This window comes from Babesia bovis, chromosome 3 (genome assembly GCF_000165395.2).
Source record: "Babesia bovis T2Bo chromosome 3, whole genome shotgun sequence".
Lineage (NCBI taxonomy): Eukaryota > Apicomplexa > Aconoidasida > Piroplasmida > Babesiidae > Babesia > Babesia bovis.
This window is the reverse complement of record NC_010575.1, coordinates 1,676,955-1,690,619: the sequence shown is the minus strand read 5'-3', so window position 1 is coordinate 1,690,619 and position 13,665 is coordinate 1,676,955. Positions and strand designations below refer to the sequence as shown.

Here is a 13,665-nt window from a genome sequence, read left to right as displayed (position 1 = left end):
ATCAATACCTGGGCGTACATGGCAGAAGGTTGATACTCCCCCATGCTGAGAAAAATAGCAACAGGAACACACAAAAATTAATACACCCTAAGCACACAAAAAACTTCTGTGTTTGCTATTATTAATCAGGTGGCTTCTTTGAGATAATTTATTGAATACAATCCTAGTAGTCTGCTTAACGTGGCCTGGGTTAATAAGGCTTCAATAAATCGTGTGATTAGCCTAATACAAACGGAAGATTATTCTTTAATAATTTGTTGCCGAACGTTTTGCTTATCTAAAAAGACGATTGCGCATTCCAAAGGTATTGGGAAACGACTATCGCCGTCTGTCTAACACGCCAAATCATTATTACTGGGTGTATATTTAAACGTCACAAACTCATTTCGAAATGGGCTACAATTACACAAAGGCGTTGGCAATGACCGGTAAGTGTCTATATTTTATGATTTACCAATCAAACAGGTGCCGCAGCAGCTGCTGCCTGGCTGGTTTACTACTTCCTTAAGGATGATAACCAAGAGGATGAAAATGATTTGTTCAAGAAGGAATACGACCCTTCTGACATGGCAGCAGCTAGCAAAGTGGTTGAGAAGATGACCAAGACTGATGTGATCGACCTCTTAGCCAAAATCGCAGCCAATCAAGATAAGGCCAAGTCGTTGCTGCAAACTTTAGTTAGTGAGATCATGGGTAGTGATTTTAAGGATACAATGCTAGATGTGTATCATCGTGTAGTCAAGGATGTACCTAATGACCCGTTGAAAGCCAGAGGACTTACTCTTTTCGACCTCGATTACCTGGTAGAAAGATACCAAAACGACCCGACCGTACGTTCACACATCATGGCAATGATAAACCTCCCTACTGGAGAAACACCAGAAGATGAACATGACATCGTGCCAGACGAGATCGTGAACGTATACGAGTTTATGCTCAAGGAATTGCAAGATATCCAAACCACACAGCAGCCCTTGACCATGCAACCCAATCTGAACAGTAATGCAGCAAGCATTGCGGTTCAAGCTATCATTGCGGCAAAAGTACAAAAGAAGTTTGGATACACGTCTATGCAAATAGATAGGGCCATCACCAGACACCAGGCTGAATTAGGTATGAACACCAAGTTTGCAAGGTTTGCCATGCAGATTCAAACTGAAATGACTGAAATCACTGGGTAAGGATCCAAAGGTTCAACACATTGTGACATAGAACTGGTTAAGGTCAAGTAACAAGGTTCATATCAGCATCAAGCATTAAACATTGGACCACCCATAGTGGATAATTGATAAACGAATAATAATTTTAAGTTGTTGATTTGTTATAACACAACTGTAGGCAGGACTCTCACTATTGGGTATCCATTCAACTGTGAAAAGGCCTTATTGTTGTATAATGACAGTGATATCCCGATAAAAGTTTGTGTATGAGAACAGGATATCCTTGTGTGATTTACAGGGACTGTCAAACATCAGCGTATACTAAAGTGGTGTAATAACGATCAAAATGTCATGATGTCCAGTTCAAAAACTCCACTATGTTCTCATAGATTCTATGTACTTGTTGAATTCTCATCCAACCAACTTACTTGTTGAAAAAATCTTTGAAATCCAGCTCAGGTGCAACAATTTGGCGTACTACTTCGGCCACTTGTCTATAGAGTAATATGTATTCTTCTGTCTGACTTACATCATATAACACGGCTCATTTCTCTGGTTGAATAGTGTGTCTTCTGTCATCTTATCTGCCTTTTAGAACGGAGAACATTGTCTTAACATATTGGATGCTGGCATATCACTACCTATGCAGTATCACGTGTGTCCCCCAAAGGGCGTCTAGGGTATGCATTACTATCAATACGGGGCCTAACGAAGCGATGCCTTTCTAGTGTTGACTTTATAGTGACGTAAGGACCCACCAGCCAACAGTAATCCTATAATCCACTGACAATGATACATATCTATATAATATTGACTCTGACGAATGCGTTGCATTTTAGACGTGTTATGTTAGGATCCGGCACTTTAGAGGCACTGCTAATAAGCATTATTAGTAACCCATCAGTGCACAGTCCTTGACAACATTGGGCACTACTACCAAAAAAGGCCAACCGTGCACTATTAGCCATGACATACTAGTCCATATGTATCATTATGTGGCGCTGTGGTCTACCACCGATGCCGAAGTACTATTACTTTATTATAACCTCGTTTTCATCAAGTTGCGCCAAGATTTATAATTTACCTGGAACAATAATATCAAGATGGACGCATTGCCTGCTGCTCATGCTCACTCGATGATAAATACTTCCAAATTTGTTTTTCTACTGCGAACTCTATTGGTTCGTTACAGTCTTCTGGGATCATAGAGGCCAAATCAGGTGGTAACAAATTAAGAAGCGTAGTTCTGCTTCCCGGCTCGGGCAGCATATACCATTCAAAGTCACTCCATAAGAAATACTCCCTAATGTCTTGTTCAACTTCGGTCTCTATTGCCTCATTACAGTCATATGGCACAGAAAGGGACAAATACCACGGCAAAAAACTACGTAGTGCAGCTCTATTTTCAGGCTTTGGTAACAGATACCACTCTACATCGTACTTGGGGAGACCTGTTTCACTGTGTTTTTGAGTGTCAATTTTCGTCGGTTCGGATACGTCATGAGATTTAGTGGCAGATTTCTCATTCTTACCGAAGAATCTACTTAAGAACGATTCCTTCTTGGGTTGCTCCGGGGCTATATCTGTTGAGGTAGCCGTAGCGGAAAACCCAAATGCCACAACTATAGAGAGCTTCCATAACATGTTAAGAGCTACCATATTTTGTGGAGATGGGTCAAGAGTGAGATTCTCAGGTGTTACACATTTTGTTGCCGTTAATCCCCATAGCTATAGCACAAGTGCAATTAACTTGATGGTTGCTCTTCAGTGCAGTTCTATAAGGTGCTTGGTTGTAGATATCTATGTGATGTAATAATATTGTGACTGTGTCACTGTCAGACAGTGATCAGGTCACTATTAATACAGGTGCTCTAGAGAAAAATACTGGCCAAATACTCCTTGAGCTAGACATTAACAACAAGAATGTAATTGTTACGATATATGACATGAGTGTCACCATCTGTACAACAACAATCACGTGATAGACAAAATGCTACCTCACCAAGTGATACAGTGTGCTTTTGACCATGACATACTGTGATTCCATGTGCCAGTACGGCGTCATAGATGCTTTTGTTTCGTTACTCTCCATTATGAAAACAGATTCCATAATGAGTCCGAGATGAATTATATGTATATCTATGTTGCATAACGTTGCCAACAACGGTATAATAGGGCATTATCCTATGAGCAATGATGCCACAAAGACGACTTATGCTGTAGTGATGAGTGATCTAGAGATGCCATAATGCATGGTAATATCATGGTGCTTAATAGAGAAGGTTGTTAACTACAGCTAGCACTCATGTTAAAAAAACAACATTCCATATTACATTAGAGCATAGGTTACTATGTCACTGTTAGGAGTTGTATATCTAAAAAGGGAGTTGTTATGGTTACTTGGTACGTCTATGTATAGTATAGTAATCATGTCATAAGAACTGACAATGACCATGTGGTTTCTAGTAAAAATTATATATTGCCCGTCTTATAACCATTACTATTATCGCGGGAAGTCATCTATGTATAACACTACAATGAGAGATTGAAATCATCTATCAACTAACGATAAACGAGAATCCCGTGCCATGGCTCTTAAGGAGTAATGCAGTAATAAAGAGTACAGCCTAAACATTAACCGTATATAGCTTATATATATGTGCGTCTAGGATGCTTTATACTGTAGTACATTATTTTGTCGATGCGGTGAACCAACTACGTAACTCCATGACAATGCTTCTTCCCACCCTTGTCATCTATACTATAATCTCCTTCATCCTTCTTCTCCTGCTGGTACCCCTCCAGATTGAATGGGTTACCGTAGCTAAAGCCATGTCTGTACAACACCGGTAGTACCCCGGTACACGATACGATTGATTGGCATCCACACTGTCCACTTCCCTGTCCGTGTTCTCCCTTCTTGCACTTGTTGGGGTCACACTGTCCCTTACAGCCCCGGCATTCAATCTGTTGGAATGCCTCATATAGTGACTCTAGTCCTGAATGAAGTGCATCTGATAGATATAGTACCCATGAGAGGTATGTTCCACCGAATGTGGCACTCACTGCGGTATAAAGCTCACCTGTTAGGGGGGAGAGGTACTGGCAGTTCTTAGTGAGTCGTGAGAGGGAGGTATTGGCAGTAGCAGTGCTGGAATATGCAGTGGTAGTAGCAGTGCTGTCACTGCCCTTAATATCTCTTAGTGCTTTACCGACTTTGTCCATGTATTGACCTCCTGCGTCCGACCCCTTTGGTATCCACTCTATCTTCTTTACCTCATCCCTTAACCCAGAGGCACACCAGCCACAAAAGTACTTGTCATTGCCTGTCGACGTTTTGGGGTCATTCTGGTGATCGCAGTTCTTGCTGACCTCCCCCTCCTTCTGTACTGGATTTCCTACACCACCCCTGAAGAACCCGAATACATCACCCAATACCTGCGGTGTCGTGGCACTGAGTGCTGCAGTAACTCTCACCAGTGTATAGACACACGACTGCATCATGTTTTCGTTACTGAAGAAGTAGAGGATGCCATAAAGGCGTTGGCCAGTATTGGTGACACCTTTTTGGAACTGACCTCTAAAACCCATTGGCAAGGGGCAGCACTGGCCGGAGCCACCGCAGTGTCCCAAGTGGGATGAGGCCAGTGGGTACTCTGGCTTGTCGGTCTCAGGTACCTCTTGACAACTAAAACCTGGTAACCGATCCTCGAGGAATGCCTGGAGGGGGGAGGGGACACCAGTGGTAGTGGGTTGGAGACATGCCGGACAGACAGTGGGATTGGATGGTTGGCCGCACTTGTTGCTGTGTTTTGTGCATCCTGGGCACTTGGGAGAGTTGCATATGTCTTTGATCTGATCTATAGATTGAAGGCATTTTTGCGTGATCCAATAGGGTATGCTGCCGTATAGATGTGAATTATCATTTTCTAGTTCTTTCTTCAATGCCTCCAATACATTGCGCACTCCATTGATAGCGGCACTTATTTTGTTCTTACCGGGATCATACTCATCTTTCTCTGCCTTCTCTAGTCCACCATGTCCTACTACCTCCCCTAGTAGTCCTCCACTACCACTACCACCATTCGTCAGTGCATCTAGTTTCGCCTTAGCCTCCCCTAGTTTCCCATCCAGCCCACCCTTCTTCCCCAACTCCGTCTCTAGTGCCCCCTTAGCACTCTCTAGTGCCTTCTTCACCCCCTCTAATGCCTTCTTCACCGCATTGATCCCATCTATCTTCTTCCCTTCCAATGCCTCCTGGGCATTACCCAATTGTACCACCACTTCACCAATCTTCTCCAATAGTGCCTTTAGATTCTTCACTATAGGATCACTCTCCTTCACCCCCTTCAGTAAGTCACCCACTTTCCCCACCCTCCATTTCCTATCATGTTCCATGGGGCTACACCCCAGGCACATCCAGCTAATGACCCCCTTGGACACCACATCCTTACCATACCTACACTCACGCCATTTGCCTCCACAAGTGACCTTCACGGCACATTGCTTCCTAAGGAAATACAACTGGTAGAATAGAGCCCTAATGTAGTGTACCACCTGGTTGTATGCTTGGATGGGTACTCCTGGATATGTGAAGTTGCATTCCGTGTTGGCGTAGAGGGCGTGAATGGCAGGTTCTAGTGTTTTGTCAGTGCCTTTGAGACCACCCTGGATACCTATGAGTACCAGTGGACAATACTGGGTCACTGCTTGGAAGTGGGCAAATAGGTTGTATTCATCAACGGTAATGGGATGTTTAAGACCTGTTTGATAGAACTTGAGTTGTGTCTCTCCATTGGTAGAGTCAGTTTCTCCGGGTTTCTTGAGCACTTCTTTTAGTCTATCCTTACCATGTATCAATATCTTGGGGTATGCCGGGCTATAGGGCAATGCACTTAGCCAGTATAGGATATCCCGGATGGTCTTGGGATTCCTAGGGGCAGTGCTTTGGGTACTACTCTTTTTCTGTAATCCAGTAAAATATGCACATGATAGAATATAAAGCTTGAAAATGGCACCGATCTTGTGTTGATTAGTGTCAGTAGTACTAGAGCCGTCATTTTTAAACACAATAGCTTGTTCATTGAATGAATCCCTATGTGCAGTATGCACAAAACCGGCATAGTTCATATTGAACGGATTTCTGGCTGTATTACCATTATGGTCATTGGCAACACCACTAGTATTAAGGCCACTAGGCACTGCAAACCCTAGAAGCAACTTATCATTAAGTCCATCCCATATGACCTTATCAAGTCTATTCTGTGGCCCACTATTGTTCAACATTGCCTTAGGAAACCCTAGGGCCTGTAGCCACTGTGATAGGGTACCATCATCTAGACCACTACCGTCCAGGATGTGATTGTTCCAGCGGGGGCTGCTGGAATGGTACTTTCCAGTCCAATACATATAGGTAATGCCACTCCAGATGAGACATACTGACCCTAGGAGGATGCGGGCGCATTGGTGACGGCGTTTGGAGGGGGTCTTACCATTACCCCTATCCAGGAGATCCGCCCACGTAGGTGGCTTTTCTATTGGTTTAATCTCAGTCCAGTATTTTGCATCAATCAGTTCCATTGTATACGTAGATCTGTATCGCATAATGTAGCTGTGCTTATCACATCTACACTCTTCCTTACACTTCGCCTTGCACTCATCCTTACAATAACACTTGCAGCATTTGCCTGCTTTAGCGCACTTACACTCTGTGCCAACAGCACACTGATCTTCACCATCTTTACACGTACAATCACTTCCACCACCACTACACCTTGTACACCCCCTGCCCAGGTGATGTCCATTCTTGTCATCATCCGCCACGGCCACGTCCCATTTCATACACCCACATGTGTCACATGACCTATCATCCCGCGTTACATCCTTGAGATACTTGCAGCTCTCTTGGCCGTGTGGTTTTTCATCGCCACCACACTTGCCATTGCTCTTATCACACGTCTCTATCTTACTCCACCCAACGAGTGCACTGAGTACCTGTGCCAGCTGGTCTATATAAGTCCGGACCACTGCAGTACCACCTAGTCCTTGGACTAGGGAGAAAAGTCCATTGAGGTGGTCTATGACTTGCTGTTCGGTGGCGCCATTGTTGGCACCGCTGTCAGTAGTACCATTCTTAACATCACCTTGATAGCCTATAGGACACCATGAGGTACTGTATACCGGTGGTAGTACTATACAGTACTACTCTAGTACTGGGTACTTACCATTGTACTCCAGTTGTACTGACTGCAGTAGGTCAGTCACTGCCGCCGCCAGGCCACATATGCATTCTGTACGGGGGTGAGTCAATATACTAATGGGCGCCAAAGGCGCCCACTATTACTTATATGGCGCCCTTATATCCATATGTCTACAGTAACGTACCTCCATCACCCAGCTTCTTACCATCCTTACCAGTTACCCTCACGACCCAGTCAATGGCCTCCTTCAGGTTGGTGGGAGGATCTGTTAGCTTGTCATAGGGCTTCCAGGTATTCTGAGCCGCTGCTGCTGCCATTATGTCACCACCCCTTGTTTCGAGAGTGTCCAGTGAGAGTCAGTGGTAGTCAAGGTCAATGTATCGGGGTGGAATCCCATAGAATAGTATGCGCGCCACCAATCTACGGGCGCGCTCAGTATATATAGGATTCCACCACGATAGCCAGACCACTTCCTCACCACTGCGAGTACTGCTGAGTACTCCTAAAGGCACTGACAATGGCCGTGAATAGCACTTTCACGCCGAAGGCGTCACTAACAGAGGCTCCCACCAACCTGAAGGAGGCCATTGACTGGGTCCTGAGGGTAACTGGTAAGGATGGTAAGAAGCTGGGTGATGGAGGTACGTTACTGTAGACACTACTGTGTTATGCGCGCCCTATTGATGCTCCCTGACAGTGTCCTTTACAGTGGCGCGCCTTAGTGCTATGGAAATCATTATTGTACAGAATGTATATGTGGCCTGGCGGCGGCAGTGACTGACCTACTGCAGTCAGTACAACTGGAGTACTATGGTAAGTACTGAGTAGTCTAGTAGTACTGTATAGTACTACCACCGGTATACAGTACCTCATGGGTCCCTATAGGTTATGAGGGAGATACTAAGGAGACTGACAGTGAACAGAAGAAGGGCCCCCCAAAAGCGAGAGTCACAGAGTGCCTCAATGAGCTATTCTCTCTGGTACAGGGACTAGGTGGTACTGCAGTGGTCCGGACATATGTAGACCAGTTGGCACAGGTACTCAGTGCACTCGTTGGGTGGAGTAAGATAGAGACGTGTTGGGACGGCTGCGGTGGTAGTAGCAATAACAATCAACATGGCACTAAAGATGGCTGCACGTATCTACAGGATGTAAAGCATGAGAACAAGTGTGGCACGTGTGGGTGTATGAAATGGGACGTGGCCGTGGCGGATGATGACAAGAATGGACATCACCTGGGCAGGGGGTGTACAAGGTGTAGTGGTAGTAGAGATGGGTGTAAGTGTAGTCCTGGTGGTGGTAGTGACTGTAGTACTGGCGAGGAGTGTAAATGTGCTAAAGAAGGTAAATGCTGCAAGTGTTGTTGTAATGGTAGATGTGGGAACTGTAAAAGGGAGTGTAGTTGTATAATCGAGGACGGGGTTGTTGGCCGTGATGAGTGTAACAGGGATAGCTACATGTCTTCGTACCCTAGTAGAACGGTGTTTATGAGGGAGTCATTCACGCAATCCAAGAGGGTAGACGTCAAACCATATTGGAAAGATTTAATAGATATTCCTCCCGGAGACAATAGCTATGACACTACTGCCTCTGATAGACGTCACCAATGTGCCCAGACATTACTTGGCTCAGTATGTCTCATCTGGAGTGGCATTACCTATATGTATTGGACTGGAAAGTACCATTCCAGCAGCCCCCGATGGAACAATCACATCCTGGATGGCAGTGGTCTAGATGATGGTACACTGTCACAATGGCTTCAGGCCCTAGGGTTTCCTAAGGCAATGATGAACGACCATGGTCCTGGAAATAGATGGGATGCTATTATATGGGATGGGATTATGGGTAAGTTATATTTGGGATTTCCGAATACTGGTGATTGGCATAACTTTGCTGTACATGGCCATGACAACCATGCTAATACATTCAGACAACCAGCTGGTATGAACTATGCTGGATATATACATACCATGGACAAGGGTGCATTTTGCAGTAAAGCTATTGTCTTCAATAATGGCACCACCAGCATAACTGAGGAAAACATCCACAAATGTGGCGCCTTGTACAAGCTCTACATTCTATCATGCGCTTACTTTACTGGATTACAGAAGAAGGGTCCGCCTAAGGCGGAAAATAAAACTCCCAAGACCATCCGTGAGATCCTCTACTGGCTCAGTGCATTGCCCTATAGTCCGGCATATCCAAAGATACTGACGCACTCGAAAGGAATATTGGAAAAGGTAGCACCAGATTTCGAGGACAAAAAACAGCTTTCGTTCTACCAGACAGGCCGCACAGCACCCATTACAGTACATGAATTCAACCTGTTTGCTCACTTCCAAGCAGTGACTCAGTATTGCCCATTGGTCCTCATAGGTATCCAGGGTGGACTTAAAGGCACTGACACCACTAAAGAACCACCTATCCATGCCTTATACGCCAACACAGCCTGTAGATTCACCTATCCCACTGTGTCCATCCAAGCATACAACCAGGTGGTACATTACATTAGGGCTCTATTCTACCAGTTGTATTTCCTTAGGAAGCAATGTGCAGTGAAGGTAGCCCTAGGAGGTAAATGGCGTGAGTGTAGGTATGGTAGTGGAGTGCTTGGGAGGGATGTAGTTAGCTGGATGTGCCTGGGGTGTGACCCCATGGAACATGATAGGAAATGGAGGGTGGATAAAGTAAAGGGGGAGTTGGTGGGGGTGATCAGGGGGACATCAGCGTCAAACGGGGTAGAGCACATAGAAACGGCCAAAAATCTACTGGAGAAGATTGGTGAAGTAGTGGTACAATTAGGTAATGCCCAGGAGGCATTGGAAGGGAAGGATAAGGGTGTGATAGAGAAGGTGAAGAGGGCACTAGGGACGGCTAAGAATGGGCTGGATGGGAAGGAACTAGAGGAGGCGGTGAAGAAAGGGCTGGATGGCATGGATGGGCTGGATGTGAAACTAGGGGAGCTAACGAATGGTGGTGGAATACTAGGGGAGTTAGACGGGAAACTAGGGGCGGCAAATAGTAATGATTTCGATCAGGGTAAGAATGCGCTGAGTAGTGCTATCCATAAGATACGGGAGGTATTGAATCTAATGAAGAAAGCCCTAGAGGAAGAGTTGAAAGAAGTTCTGGAGAAGGAACAGTCAAATGTGGATGAAAATACAAATTTGAATGGCCACGAAAAAGGTTTTCACAAAGCCGTCAAAGACCTCATTTCAATCTGCACCTCTCCCAAGTGCCCGCCATGTGAATCACACTCCAGCAAGTGTGGCCAAAAGCCAGTGTCCAGTTACTGTGACAAATGCCACCAACAATACATGGACGGCACACCATCACCTCTACAGGCATTCCTCGAAGATCGCTTGCCGGGTTTTAGTTGTAGTGCAGTGGTGAACCAGGAGAAGGAACAACCAGACTACCCACTGGCCTCATCCCACCTAGGACACTGTAATGGCTCAGGTCAATGCTGCCCCTTGCCCATGGGTTTTAGAGGTCAATTCTATAGTGGCAGCATCAGTGATATGACTGGCCAACGCCTTTATGGCATCCTCTACTTCTTCAGTAACGAGAACATGATGCAGTCGTGTGTCTATACACTAGTGAGGGTCACAGCAGCACTCAGTGCCACGACACCGCAGGTACTGGGTGATGTATTCGGGTTCTTTAGAGGAGGTGTAGGAGAGAAGGAAAAGGGAAAGCCACCAAAGGGAGAACAAGACAAGGACGTACCATGTGAACACAATGGAAATCCAAGTGGATCTTATGAGGAGAACAAGGAGAAATACTTTTGCGGCTGGTGTGCCTCTGGGTTAAGGGAAGAGGTAAAGAAGATAGACTGGATTCCAAAAACAGGGGATGCGCCGTATCGGGATAAAGTCGGCGCAGCACTAATAGGTATTAAGGGAGACAAGGGCACTGGTAGTGCCGTTCCATATTCCAGTGCCGGTGCCACCACTAGTAACCTCTCAACACTCACTGACGGTAACCACTACGTATCCCCCCTAACCGGTGAACTCTATACAGCAGTAAGTGCCACCTTCGGTAGAACATACCTCTCATGGGTACTATACCTATCAGATGCCCTTGAAGGTGGATTACAGTCACTCTATAGTGAATTCCAACAGATTGAATGCCGGGGCTGTAAGGGACAGTGTGACCCCAATAAGTGCAAGAAGGGAGAACACGGACAGGGAAGTGGACAGTGTGGATGCCAATCAATCGTATCGTGTACCGGGGTACTACCGGTGTTGTACAGACATGGCTTTAGCTACGGTAACCCATTCAATCTGGAGGGGTACCAGCAGGAGAAGAAGGATGAAGGAGATTATAGTATAGATGACAAGGGTGGGAAGAAGCATTGTCATGGAGTTACGTAGTTGGTTCACCGCATCGACAAAATAATGTACTACAGTATAAAGCATCCTAGACGCACATATATATAAGCTATATACGGTTAATGTTTAGGCTGTACTCTTTATTACTGCATTACTCCTTAAGAGCCATGGCACGGGATTCTCGTTTATCGTTAGTTGATAGATGATTTCAATCTCTCATTGTAGTGTTATACATAGATGACTTCCCGCGATAATAGTAATGGTTATAAGACGGGCAATATATAATTTTTACTAGAAACCACATGGTCATTGTCAGTTCTTATGACATGATTACTATACTATACATAGACGTACCAAGTAACCATAACAACTCCCTTTTTAGATATACAACTCCTAACAGTGACATAGTAACCTATGCTCTAATGTAATATGGAATGTTGTTTTTTTAACATGAGTGCTAGCTGTAGTTAACAACCTTCTCTATTAAGCACCATGATATTACCATGCATTATGGCATCTCTAGATCACTCATCACTACAGCATAAGTCGTCTTTGTGGCATCATTGCTCATAGGATAATGCCCTATTATACCGTTGTTGGCAACGTTATGCAACATAGATATACATATAATTCATCTCGGACTCATTATGGAATCTGTTTTCATAATGGAGAGTAACGAAACAAAAGCATCTATGACGCCGTACTGGCACATGGAATCACAGTATGTCATGGTCAAAAGCACACTGTATCACTTGGTGAGGTAGCATTTTGTCTATCACGTGATTGTTGTTGTACAGATGGTGACACTCATGTCATATATCGTAACAATTACATTCTTGTTGTTAATGTCTAGCTCAAGGAGTATTTGGCCAGTATTTTTCTCTAGAGCACCTGTATTAATAGTGACCTGATCACTGTCTGACAGTGACACAGTCACAATATTATTACATCACATAGATATCTACAACCAAGCACCTTATAGAACTGCACTGAAGAGCAACCATCAAGTTAATTGCACTTGTGCTATAGCTGGGGGGATTAACGGCAACAAAATGTGTAACACCTGAGAATCTCACTCTTGACCCATCTCCACAAAATATGGTAGCTCTTAACATGTTATGGAAGCTCTCTATAGTTGTGGCATTTGGGTTTTCCGCTACGGCTACCTCAACAGATATAGCCCCGGAGCAACCCAAGAAGGAATCGTTCTTAAGTAGATTCTTCGGTAAGAATGAGAAATCTGCCACTAAATCTCATGACGTATCCGAACCGACGAAAATTGACACTCAAAAACACAGTGAAACAGGTCTCCCCAAGTACGATGTAGAGTGGTATCTGTTACCAAAGCCCTTAAACAGATTCTTCTTGTCACGTTGCCATTTGTTATCTCCTTGTGTGTGCCATATGACTGTAATGAGGCAATAGAGACCGAAGTGGAACAAGACGTCAGGAATGTCTTCTTGTTGAGTGAAGACGAGCAGGGGGATAGGCGTCGACGTTCATATTTTTTCTATTCATAACTAAGCAATCTTGAAATAGCAAGATAAAAACAATATTATCGTAATTACATATTACTTAAACTTATGAAATAGACCACATTGGTGCATATGTACTATTATATCCAAGTACATATACATATACATCTGTAGGTGAATACAGTACCGCATATTCCACAGAATAAATTAGAACAGCGCTACATCTATACACTATTATTCTACACTACTTTAACCTATACTAGCCTCACTAACACTACCAGCCAGTACGTCCATGTACTCTCTATAATGCTGCATTATTAACACTGGTCATTATCATATATATACTACTTTGTAGTTCCCCGGTAATGGCTTAGTATAGCACAGCATACTAACCAGGGTATCCATAATGTCCCGTGAAAGTGACGTTGTTATAGACCACTGGCCCACTGTAATACCCAGTGATAGTACTACAATATGAAGTCCTCTAGACAGTACA

At 44.4% G+C, this 13,665-nt stretch overlaps 6 protein-coding genes across 6 annotated transcripts; 3 read left to right on the top strand and 3 right to left on the bottom strand.

Moving 5' to 3' along the window:
* The first annotated feature begins 97 nt into the window (after positions 1 to 97).
* BBOV_III007760 (uncharacterized protein) lies at positions 98 to 1,286 on the top strand. The gene is made up of 3 exons (XM_001611854.2): positions 98 to 428; positions 466 to 1,177; positions 1,213 to 1,286. Exons 1-3 carry the CDS (start codon positions 392 to 394, stop codon positions 1,220 to 1,222), a joined length of 759 nt encoding a protein of 252 aa, XP_001611904.2. The 5' UTR covers positions 98 to 391; the 3' UTR covers positions 1,223 to 1,286.
* Position 1,287: 1 nt separating this feature from the next.
* On the bottom strand, positions 1,288 to 1,964 carry BBOV_III007750 (uncharacterized protein). Its single transcript, XM_001611853.2, has 3 exons — positions 1,690 to 1,964; positions 1,589 to 1,654; positions 1,288 to 1,552 (listed from the first exon to the last, which is right to left on the bottom strand). The coding sequence occupies exons 1-3, from the start codon at positions 1,737 to 1,739 to the stop codon at positions 1,510 to 1,512; spliced, it is 159 nt and encodes a 52-aa protein (XP_001611903.1). The 5' UTR covers positions 1,740 to 1,964; the 3' UTR covers positions 1,288 to 1,509.
* Positions 1,965 to 2,176: 212 nt separating this feature from the next.
* BBOV_III007740 (SmORF protein) lies at positions 2,177 to 2,841 on the bottom strand. The gene has a single exon (XM_001611852.1). The coding sequence runs from the start codon at positions 2,817 to 2,819 to the stop codon at positions 2,259 to 2,261; it is 561 nt and encodes a 186-aa protein (XP_001611902.1). The 5' UTR covers positions 2,820 to 2,841; the 3' UTR covers positions 2,177 to 2,258.
* Positions 2,842 to 3,850: 1,009 nt separating this feature from the next.
* BBOV_III007730 (variant erythrocyte surface antigen-1 alpha subunit) lies at positions 3,851 to 7,702 on the bottom strand. The gene is made up of 3 exons (XM_001611851.2): positions 7,545 to 7,702; positions 7,385 to 7,450; positions 3,851 to 7,312 (listed from the first exon to the last, which is right to left on the bottom strand). Exons 1-3 carry the CDS (start codon positions 7,675 to 7,677, stop codon positions 3,876 to 3,878), a joined length of 3,636 nt encoding a protein of 1,211 aa, XP_001611901.1. The 5' UTR covers positions 7,678 to 7,702; the 3' UTR covers positions 3,851 to 3,875.
* Positions 7,703 to 7,857: 155 nt separating this feature from the next.
* Positions 7,858 to 11,781, top strand: BBOV_III007720 (variant erythrocyte surface antigen-1 alpha subunit). The gene is made up of 3 exons (XM_051767267.1): positions 7,858 to 8,001; positions 8,108 to 8,173; positions 8,207 to 11,781. Exons 1-3 carry the CDS (start codon positions 7,878 to 7,880, stop codon positions 11,734 to 11,736), a joined length of 3,720 nt encoding a protein of 1,239 aa, XP_051623495.1. The 5' UTR covers positions 7,858 to 7,877; the 3' UTR covers positions 11,737 to 11,781.
* A 676-nt stretch (positions 11,782 to 12,457) lies between these two features.
* Positions 12,458 to 13,169, top strand: BBOV_III007710 (SmORF protein). The gene has a single exon (XM_001611849.2). It carries the CDS (start codon positions 12,793 to 12,795, stop codon positions 13,117 to 13,119), a length of 327 nt encoding a protein of 108 aa, XP_001611899.1. The 5' UTR covers positions 12,458 to 12,792; the 3' UTR covers positions 13,120 to 13,169.
* Positions 13,170 to 13,665: the final 496 nt, after the last annotated feature.